The 14,868-nt window shown below is 41.7% G+C and overlaps 2 protein-coding genes across 2 annotated transcripts; both read left to right on the top strand.

Annotated features, from left to right (window-relative positions):
* Positions 1 to 90: 90 nt before the first annotated feature.
* Positions 91 to 5,517, top strand: tfip11 (tuftelin interacting protein 11). Its single transcript, XM_003451670.5, has 15 exons — positions 91 to 236; positions 1,161 to 1,368; positions 1,461 to 1,620; positions 1,718 to 1,874; positions 1,975 to 2,102; positions 2,220 to 2,381; positions 2,608 to 2,799; positions 2,955 to 3,134; positions 3,370 to 3,504; positions 3,592 to 3,695; positions 3,833 to 4,001; positions 4,162 to 4,405; positions 4,520 to 4,662; positions 4,776 to 4,941; positions 5,032 to 5,517. The coding sequence occupies exons 2-15, from the start codon at positions 1,163 to 1,165 to the stop codon at positions 5,376 to 5,378; spliced, it is 2,493 nt and encodes an 830-aa protein (XP_003451718.1). The 5' UTR covers positions 91 to 236; positions 1,161 to 1,162; the 3' UTR covers positions 5,379 to 5,517.
* A 620-nt stretch (positions 5,518 to 6,137) lies between these two features.
* Positions 6,138 to 13,706, top strand: thoc5 (THO complex 5). The gene is made up of 20 exons (XM_013275401.2): positions 6,138 to 6,291; positions 6,495 to 6,599; positions 8,449 to 8,592; positions 8,771 to 8,884; positions 9,216 to 9,313; positions 9,497 to 9,643; positions 9,797 to 9,911; positions 10,055 to 10,187; positions 10,282 to 10,359; positions 10,456 to 10,499; positions 10,957 to 11,056; positions 11,847 to 11,955; positions 12,049 to 12,150; positions 12,229 to 12,325; positions 12,413 to 12,524; positions 12,606 to 12,709; positions 12,811 to 12,898; positions 13,003 to 13,118; positions 13,197 to 13,387; positions 13,475 to 13,706. The coding sequence occupies exons 2-20, from the start codon at positions 6,501 to 6,503 to the stop codon at positions 13,536 to 13,538; spliced, it is 2,055 nt and encodes a 684-aa protein (XP_013130855.1). The 5' UTR covers positions 6,138 to 6,291; positions 6,495 to 6,500; the 3' UTR covers positions 13,539 to 13,706.
* The last annotated feature ends 1,162 nt before the right edge of the window (positions 13,707 to 14,868 follow it).

Raw genomic sequence — 14,868 nt, 5'->3', positions numbered from 1 at the left:
CAAAATAAATGAGATAAACGCATCTTTGCCCTATCTATGCCAACAGTCATTACTAAGAACCAACGAAATTTTTTAGAGGGGTACAGATTTTGGTGTAACACCATCATACCGGAAGTACTTGTGTTGTCGTGCACTAAACGAAGAGGCTATTGGCGTTAGTGTGGATTACTTCTCATCGTTTTTGAACGAAAGCATGTCCAATTGATCTCCACGCAGACCTTTATATAACTGTTCAGGTGCGTTAGAGAACACGGTGTTTACACTGCTTGTCAACACTCGAGATTATTACGTATAGCAAGACATTTATGCTGTAGAGGGTAACTAACCTTAGCTATAGCTAGTTATCGTTAGCTTACATTGTGTTTTCTCCACAGAGATGAATTTGTTCGGTGTCGTTAGTGTCAACTAACGAACCAAATATTTGAGATAGTGATGTGTGTGTTTAAGACGTGTCTCTATAAAATAAAAATTTTCTTTAAATTTATACTGATCTAATTTTTGCGACACTGTTGCTGATCTGGAATCTGCAGCAATAGAGCCTCAAAGTGTGGACAGGCTGACAGATTAGTTCAGATAGGATGTTCTCAGACAACGTTGTGGTCTGTAGTTAGAGTAGGGAGCAGGTGAAAGAGAGCCTGGACAGCTGGAGGTGTGCTCTGGAGAACAGAGGACATGTGAGAGAATGAGAGAGAGAGATGGGTGTAAAAGTAACGACGAGGAGGGATAGTGGTTTGATATGGAATGCAAGATATAGAGCTGCCAGGCAGGAGGAAAAGAGGAAGACCACAGAGGAGGTTCATAGAGGAAGTGAAGGAGGACATGCAGAGTGTTGCTGTGCTAGAGGAGGATGTTAGGGACAGGGTTAGAGGATCTGCTGTTGCGACCTCTAAAGAGAGCAGTTGGAAGAAGAAAAATGTTATAGCTCGAAAATATTATGTTTTATTATAATGTATTTGACTTTGTTTTTCCCTGTGCTCTGAGCTACAACTCATTGCTTTCAACAGTAGATTGAGTTTGATCTGTTGCTATGGAGATGGATGTATTTTATTATTCTGATCCCATGTCAAAGGTCTTTACCTAACCTTTAAACGAGTAGAGCAAATTTATTTGAAATTACTTACATTTCTTTAAATTGTGATTTTGTTCATTATGATCTCCAGAGATGTCCATGTCACACCTATATGGGCGGAGAGATGAGGAGGAGGAGGGTGTTGAGGTTGAGAGCTTTGAGGTGACAGACTGGGACCTGGCCAATGAGTTCAACCCAGACCGCCACAGGCACAGGCAGACCAAGGAACAGGCCACTTACGGCATCTGGGCTGACAGGGATTCAGACGAAGATGAGAGGCCCAGCTTTGGTGGCAAGAGGTGAGGCGTGGGTTTGTTTTTGCTGTTGCCCACAGCTTTAAAGTCGGCCATTAGTAGGAGATTGAGTTTGCTGTCTGTGTTTTTATTGCTAGATCTAAAGACTACACTGTCCCAGTGAGCTTTGTGAGTGCTGGTCTGCGAAAGACGGGAGCAGAGGAGAAACAGCTGAAAGGGGAAGGAGGCTCTGACGACTCTGATGATGATGGTCCTGCAGCTCCTCCACCTTCTCGTGCACCCAAAAAACTCCAAATGGTAAATTTGGTTATGTGTGATTTGTTTGTGTGTATATTGCACATAAATATCTCAAAGAAGTTTATAGGAACAATTACATGCTGAGTTGTTTTGCTAGGGTAATTTCCGTGGGAATCAGTCACAGAGGTTTGCAGGTGGCATACAGTCTGGACAAGGCATTGGCAGCTGGGAGAAGCACACTAGGGGAATTGGGCAGAAACTACTGCAGAAAATGGGCTACCAACCAGGAAAAGGCCTGGGAAAGAATGCTCAAGGTAGGAATGGCTGAGGAGGCAACAATATTGAAGTATTTAAGAGTATTGTGTGTATTTTAGAGCTGATCTACTTTGTTCTTCCATGCTCTCATTGCTGCAGGTATTGTAAACCCTATTGAAGCAAAGGTTCGTAAGGGAAAGGGGGCAGTCGGAGCCTATGGAAACGAGCGAACTCCGCAGTCTCTCCAAGATTTTCCTGTGGTGGACTCTGATGAAGAGGAGGAAAAGGTAAAGTGTGGACAAAATTTGGCTTTTCCTTTTTCTACAAGTAAGCAGATGTTGAATTGTAAAGTCTTTTTTTTTTTCTTTTTTTTTTTACATTAATCTAAATTTGTGCTGATGTAGGAGTTTCAGAAGGAGCTGGGCCAGTGGCGTAAGGATCCTGCAGGGTCGGGAGGAAAGAAGAAACCGAAGTACTCCTACAGAACTGCAGATGAGCTCAGAGCTAAAGGCAAAGTGGCGGGGCGGGCTACAGCGGCATCTGCTGGGGAGCTGGCACAGGTCAAGGTATTAGTGCTTTTTTGTCCTTTCTCAGAGGTGTGTTATAAGGGCACTGTGGCATGGTTGTTTTTTACAGCAAACTTTAGCAGCTAAAGTTAATTGTAGTCAGTATTAGACTCTATGGGTGAAGTTGTTTGGTGTATCTATGTAAGCACATGCACTCTGCTATTATTGTTTGTTTTTTTGTTGTTTTTTTAACCTTTTTTACCCCGTACCTGCCCCCGGTGCCTAGGTGATAGACATGACTGGAAGAGAGCAGAAGGTGTACTACAGTTACAGTCAGATATCCAACAAGCACAGCGTTCCTGATGAAGGTCCACCAAGCATGTCTACTCGGGATCAGAAGGGATCAGGCTTTGCGCTCCCTGAGCTTGAACATAACCTTCAACTGTTGATAGACCTTACAGAACAGGACATAATACAGGTATGAGGATACCAAAATTGTTTTTCCAAATATATTTGACTATAACTGAAATACCTTCTTATTAGATCAGCAAACTGGGGCTTCCTTTATAATTTAGCAGATTTTTATTATTTATTTTTTTAATCTCTTTCTTTTTTCATATAACCCCGGTATAGTCTGCCAGACGTCTGCAGCATGAAAAAGACGTTGTTGTTTCTCTGAGCCACGAGTCGAGAGCCTTGCAGAACAGACTGGATACGGAGCAAGATGCCATCCAGAGAATGGAAGCTGTGCTGGCATTAGTGGAGCGTTTTCCATCTGGGGAGACGCCACCAGGGGAGGGTCCTACTCTTCAGGTGTATATAAAAAGAGAATGGACTGACCACCTTCACCTTTTTAGAATTTTGTATTAGGTGTAAAGTTTCACAGACGTCTGCTGTCAGAAAATCATTTAAAAACTGGAGAATAAAACAACATAAAAACGTGCAAAAATTGTGAAACAGAGACAAAGTGAGAACAGGATGGAAACTGAGTGCTTGCTCAGTTTTCATGTACTCATTTTAGTAATTTTTGGTTCTTGTCTTTGTTCAGGAGTGTGCTCGCATCTTTGAGACCTTGCAAACAGATTATTATGAAGAATACAAGATGATGGGATTAGCAGACCTTGCTGTAGCTGTTGTTCATCCGTTACTTAAAGAGAAACTTCATTTCTGGGACCCCCTGAAGGTACGGTTTTGCGAGTATATCTTTTAAGATAACTGCATCCTTTTTACATGTTAATAATTCTCTACCACATTTTAATTATTATTTCAGGACAGCTCTTACTGTCTGGAAGATATTGGTCAGTGGAGAGCAATCCTTGAATCTCGGGATATGCACTCCAGTGGCCCAGATTCAAATATGGATCCTTATCACAGGTAAATTTGAACACACAAACACATATTAGGTTGTGCTTTGTGTATTTATGTGAATAAATGTTGGTTATATGTGATCCAGCCTTTTTTTTTTTTTAACTACGTGTGTCTGTAAAATGCATGCGGCCTTTGTGTTTCAGACTCTTATGGGAAGTGTGGATTCCAGTGATGCGGACTTGCGTGTCAGGCTGGCAGCCTCGTATGGTCGGGCCGATGGTGGACTGTGTAGAAGTGTGGGCTCCTCTTCTGCCCCTGTGGATACTGGATCACCTGTTGGAGCAGCTGATCTTACCCAGATTACAGCGAGAGGCAAGTCACACACGCTGATAAAGAGAAATATTTTTGATTTGCTCCCATTATTTATGAGTGAAAAACTGTTTACTATATGCTATACTGACTTTATGCCTCCATCAGTATCAAAGGCAGTTTTGTCACATGTAAACCTCTCTCTTTGTTCCCTTTTTAACAGGTCGATAACTGGAACCCTTTAACTGACACGGTGCCTATCCACTCCTGGATCCACCCTTGGCTGCCTCTGCTCCAGTCACGTCTAGAGCCTCTTTATCCGCCAATTAGGAGCAAACTGTCCAATGCCTTGCAACGCTGGCATCCCAGCGACGCCTCAGCTCGCCTTATCCTACAGCCGTGGAAAGATGTATTCACACCAGGTGCATGGGAGGCCTTCATGGTGAAAAACATCATCCCTAAACTAGGTATGTCTTCATCTGTGATGACTTCATGTGTGTGCTGGGAGGAAAATCGAAGGAGATGAGATGAATATCCCCACTGATATCACTTCATGCGACTGCTCATCACTTTATCTGCAGCTTTGTGTCTGGAAGAGCTGGTTATCAACCCTCACCAGCAGCAGATGGAGCCATTTCACTGGGTCATGGACTGGGAGGGCATGCTGTCCCCCTCCAGCCTCGTGTCACTGCTGGACAAAAACTTTTTCACAAAATGGTTACAGGTCAGTCAATTAAAATGTACTCAGAATTGAGCATTTTGGTGTTTCATATAATTGCTTTTTGGATGTTATACCTTTTGTTTTTTTTTGGTTTTTTTGCTTTTTGTGGATTATAGGTCCTGTGTTCATGGCTGAGCAACAGTCCCAACTATGAGGAAATCACGAAGTGGTACCTCGGCTGGAAAAGCATGTTTAGTGACGTCTTGTTGGCCCAGCCCCTCATTAAAGAGAAATTCAATGAGGCTTTGGACATAATGAACCGTGCGGTCTCTTCAGGCATAGGTTCGTACTCCAAAGTCTGAAGATGTATAATAAACACACAAAATGATTATTATTTAAAGTATAACTTTCTTTTTTTTCGTGTATTTGCAGGCGGTTATATGCAACCTGGAGCGAGGGAGAACATTGCCTATCTCACACAGACAGAGAGACGCAAGGACTTCCAGTATGAAGCCATGCAGGAGCGCAGGGATGCCGAGAGCGTGGCCCACAGAGGGATCAGCGCTGGTGTGCCAACTAACTTTAAGGATCTCATCCAGGCCAAGGCGGAGGAGAACAACATCGTCTTCATGCCCTTAGTGGCTAAACGACATGAGGGAAAACAGCTGTACACATTTGGGCGTATTGTTATCTACATAGATCGAGGGGTGGTGTTTGTGCAAGGAGAGAAGACTTGGGTGCCCACATCTCTGCAGAGTCTGATCGATATGGCAAAGTGAGCATGGACTGACATATTTAGGTCTGACAAGTGTAAAGAAAACAGGAAATATTTTTTTGTTTTTAAGTAACTTCTCTATCATATGTCTCTTTCTAAAGTTTTAAGAGGTCAGAATTGTGAATAAATAACTTTTGAATGCGTGCTGACTCTCTTTATTGCTCAAAAATGAGTTTTAAATAAGTGCTGTACTTGTACAGTGAAAAGTATATATGATGTTTTCACATATTGCACATTTTTATACAAAAGCTGCTTAAGGGCCACGGTCATTATCATGTCCTCTTGATACACATACAAAAACAGTGTTTACCTTCAATGTTTCTATTGTAACATCAACAGTTAAGTAATTGGGAGTACATTTTCGGTGTTGTTAATTTTTCTTTTTGTCTGTGACAGCGTATTGGTCTGTGTGGAGGTGACCATATATACCCACAGTTTAATTGGCTTTACAAGAGGCTAAAGAACTACAAGTCTCACAAGAAAAGTGTCTCCCAAAAGAAATCCCTGCTGAACGTTAACAGACTGAAAAGCAGCTGAGCTGATCATAGTTTTAAAAGAATAATAAGAATAACAAGACTTGCCCAAAAAAAAATGTTTTAGCTTTCATTTATGTGAATAAGAACAAATAAACTTGCAGCATATTCGTCCATGATATGATTGTTGGCAAACCTTTAACTTGCAGTTTTAAGGTTAAGTTCTTAGAGTAGCTTTAAGCATTATTCAACAGATTGAAACCCTATTTGTGTGCGTAAACAATGCAATACAAACGATAACAGGAAGGTGGCACTGCAGTTGCCGCTGCTTCCTCTTCTTTGAGGTGTTTTGGTACGTCAGGGCTTCCGTTGGAAGTGGGTGCTTTGCGGTGCGAGCTGCGAGTTGGTTCATTTGTTCGTGATTAACGATTTTGCACCAAGAAGGTATGTGAATATTTATATATATATATAAAGTCGAGCATAGTCTGTCGTTTATTTAACATCTAACATGTTTAATGTGGTTTAATAAGCCGCAAAACTAACGATTGCTATCCAATGAACTACCGTAGCACAGTGCTAACATTAGCCAGCTTGCTAACAGAAAGGTATTCACGGCTTTTAAGGTCATATTTTCCATTTTTATCCAGCTACTCATGTCGTCGGACGCCCTGAAAAAACGAAAGTCCAAGGTTCTCCGCAATGAAGGAGGAACCCCGGAGATGAAGCGGGGTCGAGCAGATGGGGACCAACAGGTAAAGTTGAGGAGAAAATACACGACTCCTCGATCACCTGTGTCATTATCAAAGTGGCTTTGGGCAGTAATGCACAGACGTTAGTATACATTTTAAAATTAAAGTATTTAGACCCTAATGTGCTAAGCATTGTCTGCCCTTTAAAGTTGACACAGTTAAAGTGGTCCATTTACACAAATACATCTTCTATCTGAATTAGATTTTCAAGTGGAAGGTATAGAGACTAGTGAAACAAACAGCGAGACTCTTGTTTAAAATAAACCTGGGTCATTTTCCCCCAAACCCAAGTTTTCTAACTTCTAACTTTAACGAGGTTGTTTCCACTTTTGTCGCAAAATCCTGATTTAATACTCTTTCAGTACAGAAGGAAGAAAAGCTCATATATTTTTGAAGTGTTTACACTATTTAGTGTAGTGGTACAGGCCAACAGAGAGACAGGGAAGCTGGATTTACATGGAAGCATATTGGGAAAATGTGAAGAAACGAGCGAAAACGTAAAATGAACAGCATCTGGCTGACGTATCAATGATATGTCTGAGTGTCTAAATGAGTCTCACAGGCCTGATTGTACACTTGAAGCCATTTATAATTCTTAACTTGTTAACAACACAAAACTGGACAATCGGAGCAAAGAGCTACTAGAACTTTTTCTGTAATCTTACACATGTATTTCTTACATTCTTACAAGTCCAAAGTGTTGTGCTGACAGATTTCTTCCCTTTTCACAGCAGCTTTTTCTTTATCATGTAGACAAACAGTTAAATGTGTAACTTCTTTACACTGACAGAATGGGGAGTTTCACTGATTCGGCCCACATAAGATCAAAGTGGGCTGCATGTGGCCCACCATGTAAAATGAGTTTGACACCCCTGTGTTTTCCCTAGAAATTTTAAATCAAAGTATAACATACCTGCTTCACACTTTAATCTAACAGTAAAAAAAAGTATCTTAATCTCGTAACCCTTCAGGAGCTGCACAGTGTTGTTGCATAATAAAAGTGAAATTGAAAAATATTTTCTACATGGGGTGTTAAAACTTTTTAATCACTTGCTAAAAGCTCCATTTACCAGCATGTACCCGAATTAGTAATTTTCTTCCACTTCCACAGCAGAGCACAACTAACTAGTGTAGGTAGCAGTGTTTGTTTGAGTCACTCGTTTATCTTTGGGCCGCACCTCACCAGCTGCTAGCATCTCCTCCTCACATGCCTTCATAGACTGGTTGTGCTCCATCTCAACCAAATGGAAACAGATATTTTGCAAAGCGTTGTTCTTTGTAGGAGCTTGTTGAAGGCTAACACTGCTCTCACTGTCTGGGCTTGCCTCCTTGTTGTTCATGCTAGGGAACGCAGTCCCCAGAGTTTTTAAACTGCAGTTAAAATGATCCAGAAGGTCAGTTCCAGCTGAAGGGGTATATTCTGCCTGTGTGTTTTATAATGTGGATCATAAATTTTATCCTTAGAAATTTAGAGTTCACTCAGCAGCTTTCTGCAATTTACAATGCTGTCTTTGTTCTGGATCTATACTGAAATACCTTTGCATGATTAACAGTTTTAAAAAGGTGTTTTATATCCATCCTTTATGCAGCAACTCATCTCACAACATATTATAGACCAAAGGATTAAATGCAAAATATATCACCTTTAAGTCATATTTAACTTAGTCACACTTAGACCTCTCAGAGCAGTTAAATAAATTATATCAAGTTTAATCATGACTAATATCTTGTACCTATCCATCCATCCTCTTCTGATTAGTGTTATCAGCCCCCACCCCCCAGCATGAACCTTGTACTTAATATACACTTATGTAATATATTTACTTACTAATTTATATACTTTTTTGGCCAGGATGTGCGTGTGTATCATGAGGAGGTGGAGCTTGATGGCAGGGACCCTCAGCAGGACTTCCTCCAATACAAAGAAACATGTGAGAGTCTGGCTAATCTCATGAGTGAGATCCAAGAGCTTAAGGCCAACGGAGCTAAGGACGGGGTAAGAATGTGTACATCCACACAATGTGTCATTATATCCCGATTTAATGGCAAACGATTCATGTACAGCAGAAACCTTACACATAGAGTTTGTAGTATAAGTATATCTAAAGCACCATAACATTTATTGTGCCTTTTCTCAATAATAATGAAGGGTAACTGGTTGTATCTCTCCTCAGTGTGCAGAGGTTGAGAAGAAACGTATGCAGAGCTGCATCCACTTTATGAATCTGAAAAAGCTCAATCGACTTGCTCATATGCGTCTAAAGAAAGGCAGAGACCAAACACACGAGGTAACTCCCACGCAAGTCTCAAGCACTCTCAAGTAAAACCAAGTAACAGCTTAGGTTACGATCACTCTCTTTCATTCGCTTACTAAAAAAAGTGCTGCCTCAAATCTCCTTTGTGCTGACCTCGAAACCAAAGTTGACCACTGAGCACTTTGGTTTCCTTTTAGCACCTAACTGTAGCAGCCGCCTCTGTCAGTAATCAGGGGTTTTATGCTTTTGGATTTAGTTTGTTAGTCTTAAGACATTTTCAATTAAACTTCAGTATTGTATTATGCATCTAAAAATATTTATTTAGAGTTTGCAAGTCAAATTTAACAATCTCTCTGTCTCTCAGGCAAAACAGAAAGTCGATGTGCTGCACCTTCAGCTGCAAAATCTGCTGTATGAAGTCATGCATCTTCAGAAGGAGATCAGCAAGTGTCTGGAGTTTAAGTTAGTAAAGAAAAAAGATTTCATTTAAAATTGCTCATTGGTTTTCCTAACTTGAACTTACAGAGAATAATTAGAATAGCGTTTGTTGCTTAGTAGTTCCCTTGTTTTTAGTTTATACTTACATTTTCAGAAATGTATATAAATGTCTCACGGTGGTAATGAGTACTCGTTTCCCCGTTCCAGGTCTAAGCATGAAGAAATTGACTTAGTGAGTGAAGAAGAGTTTTACCAGGAGGCACCGCCGGAAATTTCCAGGCCTCAACTCACAAAAAATGACCCCCACCAACTCACACTGGCACGACTGGACTGGGAGCTTGAACAACGGAAGAGGTATTTTAAAACCAAAAAAACCCCCAAAACACACGGCAGAGTGAAGGATTTGTGCCTGCACAAAGCGTTTGCAGCATGCTGTGTTTATAAACTAATTTGCTAATAGATAATAGGGACACTGAACACTTGTTAACAGTCTATTGTTGGATGCAGGTTGGCAGAGAAATACAAGGAATCACTAGCCTCAAAGGAGACTATTCAGAAGAGCATTGAGGTGAAGAAGGAGCATCTGAGAAGCTTGCAGCCAGGTCTTAATGCCATCATGCAGGTATCATTGCTGTGTTCATTTATAGTTTGTAGTCTAAAGAAAAGCTCGGTGACGCTTTGTACTTGTTGAGGTGAATTTTTAACTGCCGTGCCAACAGTTTACACCACGTATGCCTCCTATGTATGCTCTTTCTTCTTTCACAGGCCTCCCTCCCAGTCCAGGAGTACCTGTCTATGCCTTTTGAACAGACTCAGAAGCAGACGGAGATTGCCCGCCATCTGCCTCCACCTCTCTATGTCCTGTTTGTTCAAGCAAATGCTTATGGCCAGGCGTGTGGTGAGTAAGGATGAGAGGCAATGATGTTTTCCAAGACAAAATATTAGTTTTTCTTTAAAGGATTAAAGTTTGGATTGCTCTGATTTTATTGCAGACAAGAACCTGATTGTCTCAATTAGTGGTGATGTAGATGAGGCCAAAGCTCTGTCCAAACCTCCAGAAGATTCCCAGGGTACAAAGGCACACATTTAATCTATGTTTAACACACAGACGACTCATTTTGGGATTCATCAACAAACTTAAAACTGTGTATTCTGGTTTTATTCAGATGATGAGAGTGATTCTGATGCAGAGGAGGAGCAAGAGAAAACGGTGAATATCAGGCACTGCTTTACTCATGAGCGAACACACACACACACTCAGGACACTTGTTAGTTAGTATACCAATCACTGCTCTGGACACATGAACTGTCTCTGAAGCCATAGCTGTCACGCATTGAGTGGCAGCTATTGATCGATTCCTGCAATCGGAGTGGCAGTGGGGGTGTTCTGGGAAATATTTACCGAGAATGGCTTGGTGACTGTAACCTGATCTTAGGTTTGTATTTGATTGCAAATACAGTGTCTATTTCTTTTGTTCCATCTCCATATTTAAGCTCATCTAGAGCACTGTTTACTTTTCAGGCTTTCATTCGGTATTCTTTTTAAATCTACTTGCAGGGGGCTAACATTTTAGAGATGCTGTGTCACTGAAATTACTTCTTTTATTTATTTATTTTCCCTTTTTTTGGTCTTTTCATTCAATTGCTTTTTATTGTGCATTTGACAGAAGAGAAGAAGGCCAACTGCAGGTGGCCAGCTGGATGATAAAAGGCGAGAGATGCTGAAGAGGCACCCTCTGTCTCTGGGCATAGACTTGAAGTGTAAAGGTAACTATTTCTGTGTGCTTCATGTCCTTGTTGGCAAAAGCATTCTCTGTATTCACACAGCATCCTTCAACCCAAATATTTGCAACCCCTTTGTGTTCCAACCCTTGTAAAGTGACCATATATATGTGGTGCTGTGCAACTGTACACCTATCAGATGGCATGTGAAAAAAGCAACTGTGGCTGTGACATGACACCACTTGACCCTTGTGTTCCCTCTGCTGGCGATATATGGAATACAGTGACCGATTATAGGGAGATCTGCATTGCAGGCGTAACTCTACCTAAGGGGGGGCGGAGGGAGGAAGTGAGGGGGAGGCGGAGGGATGGAGGTGAGAAAGATGCTTGCAGCCTTGTAGTTCTGCAGCACCTACAACATCTTGTAAGCAGTTTTTCTCATCACCGCTCTTTGTCTGACTTCTGCTTTTATTTCTGGAGCCCCTCCTTTCCTCAGTTATCCTCACTGCTGCCAGCTGCAGCATTCGGTTTAGTGCAGCAAAAGCAAAAAGTGAGCGGTGTAGGTGTGAGTGAGTGACAGTGTGTCACTGAGTTCACCGTGACTGCAGAGAGTGGAGTGAGAATGATGACCATCGGTGTAGTGGGTATCCCATAGGTGCCATTAGCTGCTGCCATGACCAAGGCCTGTTATTGCTCTGTAATGCGCTGCAGTGTAATATAAACCCAGAGGGGCTATCAGTGGCAGGATTAATGAAAAGATTGAGTAGAGAGAATATAAGATTAAGATAGCAGTGCATTAGTGTAATACCATGTGTTGTCTTCCTTGTGTCTACAGATGGCAGTGTACTCCATCTTTACTTCTACTACCTGATGAATCTGAACATTATGACTGTCAAGACCAAAGTGTCCACCTCCACTGATCTCAGCACGGCCATCAGCGCAGGGTATGTGTGTAAACATAAGGATTTGGCTCTCTCTCTGACCATGACAGCCTTATAAAAAGCCTAACAATGACTTTTTTTTTTTTTTCTTTCCAGGGAGCTCCTGAAGTCAGACACTCTCCTCAGCTGTCTCTACACCAGCGACCAGGGACGAGAAACGCCCAATCCAGCTAATCGCTACCAGTTTGATAAAGTCGGGTAAGGAAGTAATGTTCATGGTTGATGTGGTGTGTACTGGATCACAGCTGGCTGAATTAACCTATAAGTTATTTTTAGGATCATTTCCTTTGGCGATTATGTGGAGGAGCTGGGCCATCCCTACATGTGGGTTCAGAATCTCGGAGGACTTCATTTTCCTAGTGACGCTTCAGAGGTGCGTGTGTGCTAACCTCAAGTATCATCCAAGTATACATCATGTGTTACAACTGTATAATGTTAACTTTTGCTAATTTTCTTCTAGGGTGTGCGTGTGGGTAGTTCACTGAGTGCGAGCCACATGGAGAACACCATGAAGCTGCTGAGGGGACGAGTCCAGTCCCGCTTGGCTTTGCACAGACAGTTTGCCTCTTTAGGTATGTTATTTGTTTGCAACCTTCCACACTGAATCATCCTAATGAAGAGATTGTTAAGTTTGTTTGTGCTCCCGTCATCAGAGCACAGCATCATCCCCATCTCCAGCGAGTGTCAGCACCTTTTTCCTGCCAAGATCATTTCCCGTTTGGCACGTTGGACCACAATCACTTACCAGGAGTACTTGGTAAGAGAAAACAAATTGTCAAATGATTGTACTGAAATGTAAAGAAAGCATTAGTTAGAAGTGTGACTGATTTTGATATTTTCTTTTTTCTTTTTTTGCAGGAACTTCCATATACACGTCATGTGACTGAAGCTGGGCTGGCAAAGGAGACTGATCTGTACTTTATGGGAGTGGTTGAAAGAGGCACAGGTAAATCCTGTTGCTGATAGCATTGCTGAATATTACTGATGGGGTTTTTTTTTTTTTTGCTTTGAATGTGATTTTATACGCAAACTCGTCTGTGTCCCTTACAGCTCGTCTTAATGCTGCAGTGGTGCTGAGTCCCAGATACCCAGAGATATCTCCTCTTTTCTCCCTCTCTCTGAGTTGGAAGGGAGAGCGCAGCGGACGCACCGACGACAACCTTCGAGTATGAACATTTCCAAACCTCTCTGTTTATAAATACAAGTCATTTCTCACTTTTTAACTCCCCTTTTTCACTTTTAAGGCCATGGAGAGCGAAGTTAACGTGTTCAAAAGTGAACTACAAGGACCACGTCCTGGACACCAGCTCCTGACCAATCAGTTTGCACGGCTGTGCGTCTGCCTGGATGTTTATTTGGAGACAGAAGGACAAGACGATAGCGTGGAAGGACCGCGAGAGTTCCCCCGTGAGAAGATGTGCCTGCGCACTGTCAGGTACAGTTAGAGAAAGAAGATGGAAACTTTTAGATACATTTGGTGGAAGATTTATCTCTGACCACCGTTTTGTGTCTTTCAATTCAGGGGTCCAAATCGTCTGAAGCCGTTCAAGTATAACCATCCTCAGGGTTTCTTCAGTCATCGCTAAAACTTGTGTGCACATAATTGTGTGTGTGCGTATGTATATAATTCTCCTTCTGTAGTTTATCACTCTTAAGTCCCTCAAGATTACCTTTGTGACTCTTTGACACACAAAGTATCCTTTTTAAACACTTCATACCAGTTTGAAAATAAAAGAACATCCTATTTTCTGGAATGAGTTTGTCTTTTTTTTTGTCTGTGCACACAAAATGTTTCTGTTTTATCCCTTTACCTTCCTCTCCACCCTCACCTCTCTCAGTGCTGCTCTATTTATAGGTGTCGTCTGAGCCTGCTGATTATTATGCCATTGTGGTTCAGTGCTGGATATAGCTGAGTCATTTCCACAGAAGGTCTCTCGCATTGAATACAATATTTGGTCTATTGTCTGCTGTTAGCCTTTGACTTCTCATTTATTATCATAGTTTCAGTAAAGAGCAACAGGTTTTCATGTAGGATACTGATCCTCAATTTCTGACTTGATACTAAAATCAAGGAAAACAGTCATTTAATGATTAGCTAGCTTTAGCTTTATAGAAGAATCCCTCTCCTTTGCTCTCGTGTGTTGCAGCAAAGATCCAGTAGCTGGTAATCGAATCTAGGAATTCAATGCTGCACAGATGCATGGAAATAGATGCCTGTAATTATGGAAGGAAGCAGTACTTATTGGAAAATGGGCAGTAAATGCTAAAGGTTGAGATGAGATGGTAAATGGTACAAAATGATTCAATAGATTGAGAATACTGTAAAGCTTATCAGTAGCACAAACATGAAGCCCAACAGATGAGTGTCTGTTGGCTGTGCAAAGACATGGGAGCATTTTACAAGCATATTGTTGAGCCAACTTATCCCCATTTGGAGTTAAGAGTCACCGCTAACCAGTACAAAGTCGTGAGTGATCGTCCATGATGAAATGTGAATACCAAGGTGTTTTCCAGTGTGTCGTGGTCAGTTGGTTTGCACTGTCACCTCACTGGGTTTGAACACACCACCCAGCCGCGGTGGAGTGTGCATGTTCCCCCCCATACTCCAGCTTCATCCCACAGGCCAAAGACATGCACGTTAAGTTAACTGGTGCTTCTAAATGGGCCGTAGGTGTTCACCCTGTGAGAGACTAGCAATCTATCCAGGATGTACGTCTCTCGCCCTGTGACAGCTGGGATAGGCTCTGCGACCCCAAAGAGGACGAGCAGTTAAAATGGATGGACCGTATATTTGTTCAGTTTGCACCGAGAGCAGCCACATTTAGCACTGATGTGTAAATATTTTGGAAAAAAAAACAACTTTACAGAGTACACAATCATCAATAAAACCGTCAATATCTGTTTAACAACAGATGG

The sequence above is a fragment of the Oreochromis niloticus genome, linkage group LG12 (assembly GCF_001858045.2).
Source record: "Oreochromis niloticus isolate F11D_XX linkage group LG12, O_niloticus_UMD_NMBU, whole genome shotgun sequence".
Classification (NCBI taxonomy): Eukaryota; Metazoa; Chordata; class Actinopteri; order Cichliformes; family Cichlidae; genus Oreochromis; species Oreochromis niloticus.
This window is presented reverse-complemented; position numbering and strand designations above follow the sequence as displayed.

Coding starts and splice junctions, on each gene's coding strand:
- thoc5 (XM_013275401.2), top strand. CDS start 6,501: ATGTCGTCGGACGCCCTGAAAAAACGAAAGTCCAAGGTTCTCCGCAAT. Junction 6,600..8,448: donor GAGCAGATGGGGACCAACAG/GTAAAGTTGAGG, acceptor TTTTTTGGCCAG/GATGTGCGTGTGTATCATGA. Junction 8,593..8,770: donor CCAACGGAGCTAAGGACGGG/GTAAGAATGTGT, acceptor ATCTCTCCTCAG/TGTGCAGAGGTTGAGAAGAA.
- tfip11 (XM_003451670.5), top strand. CDS start 1,163: ATGTCCATGTCACACCTATATGGGCGGAGAGATGAGGAGGAGGAGGGT. Junction 3,505..3,591: donor ATTTCTGGGACCCCCTGAAG/GTACGGTTTTGC, acceptor TTATTATTTCAG/GACAGCTCTTACTGTCTGGA. Junction 4,942..5,031: donor TGCGGTCTCTTCAGGCATAG/GTTCGTACTCCA, acceptor GTGTATTTGCAG/GCGGTTATATGCAACCTGGA.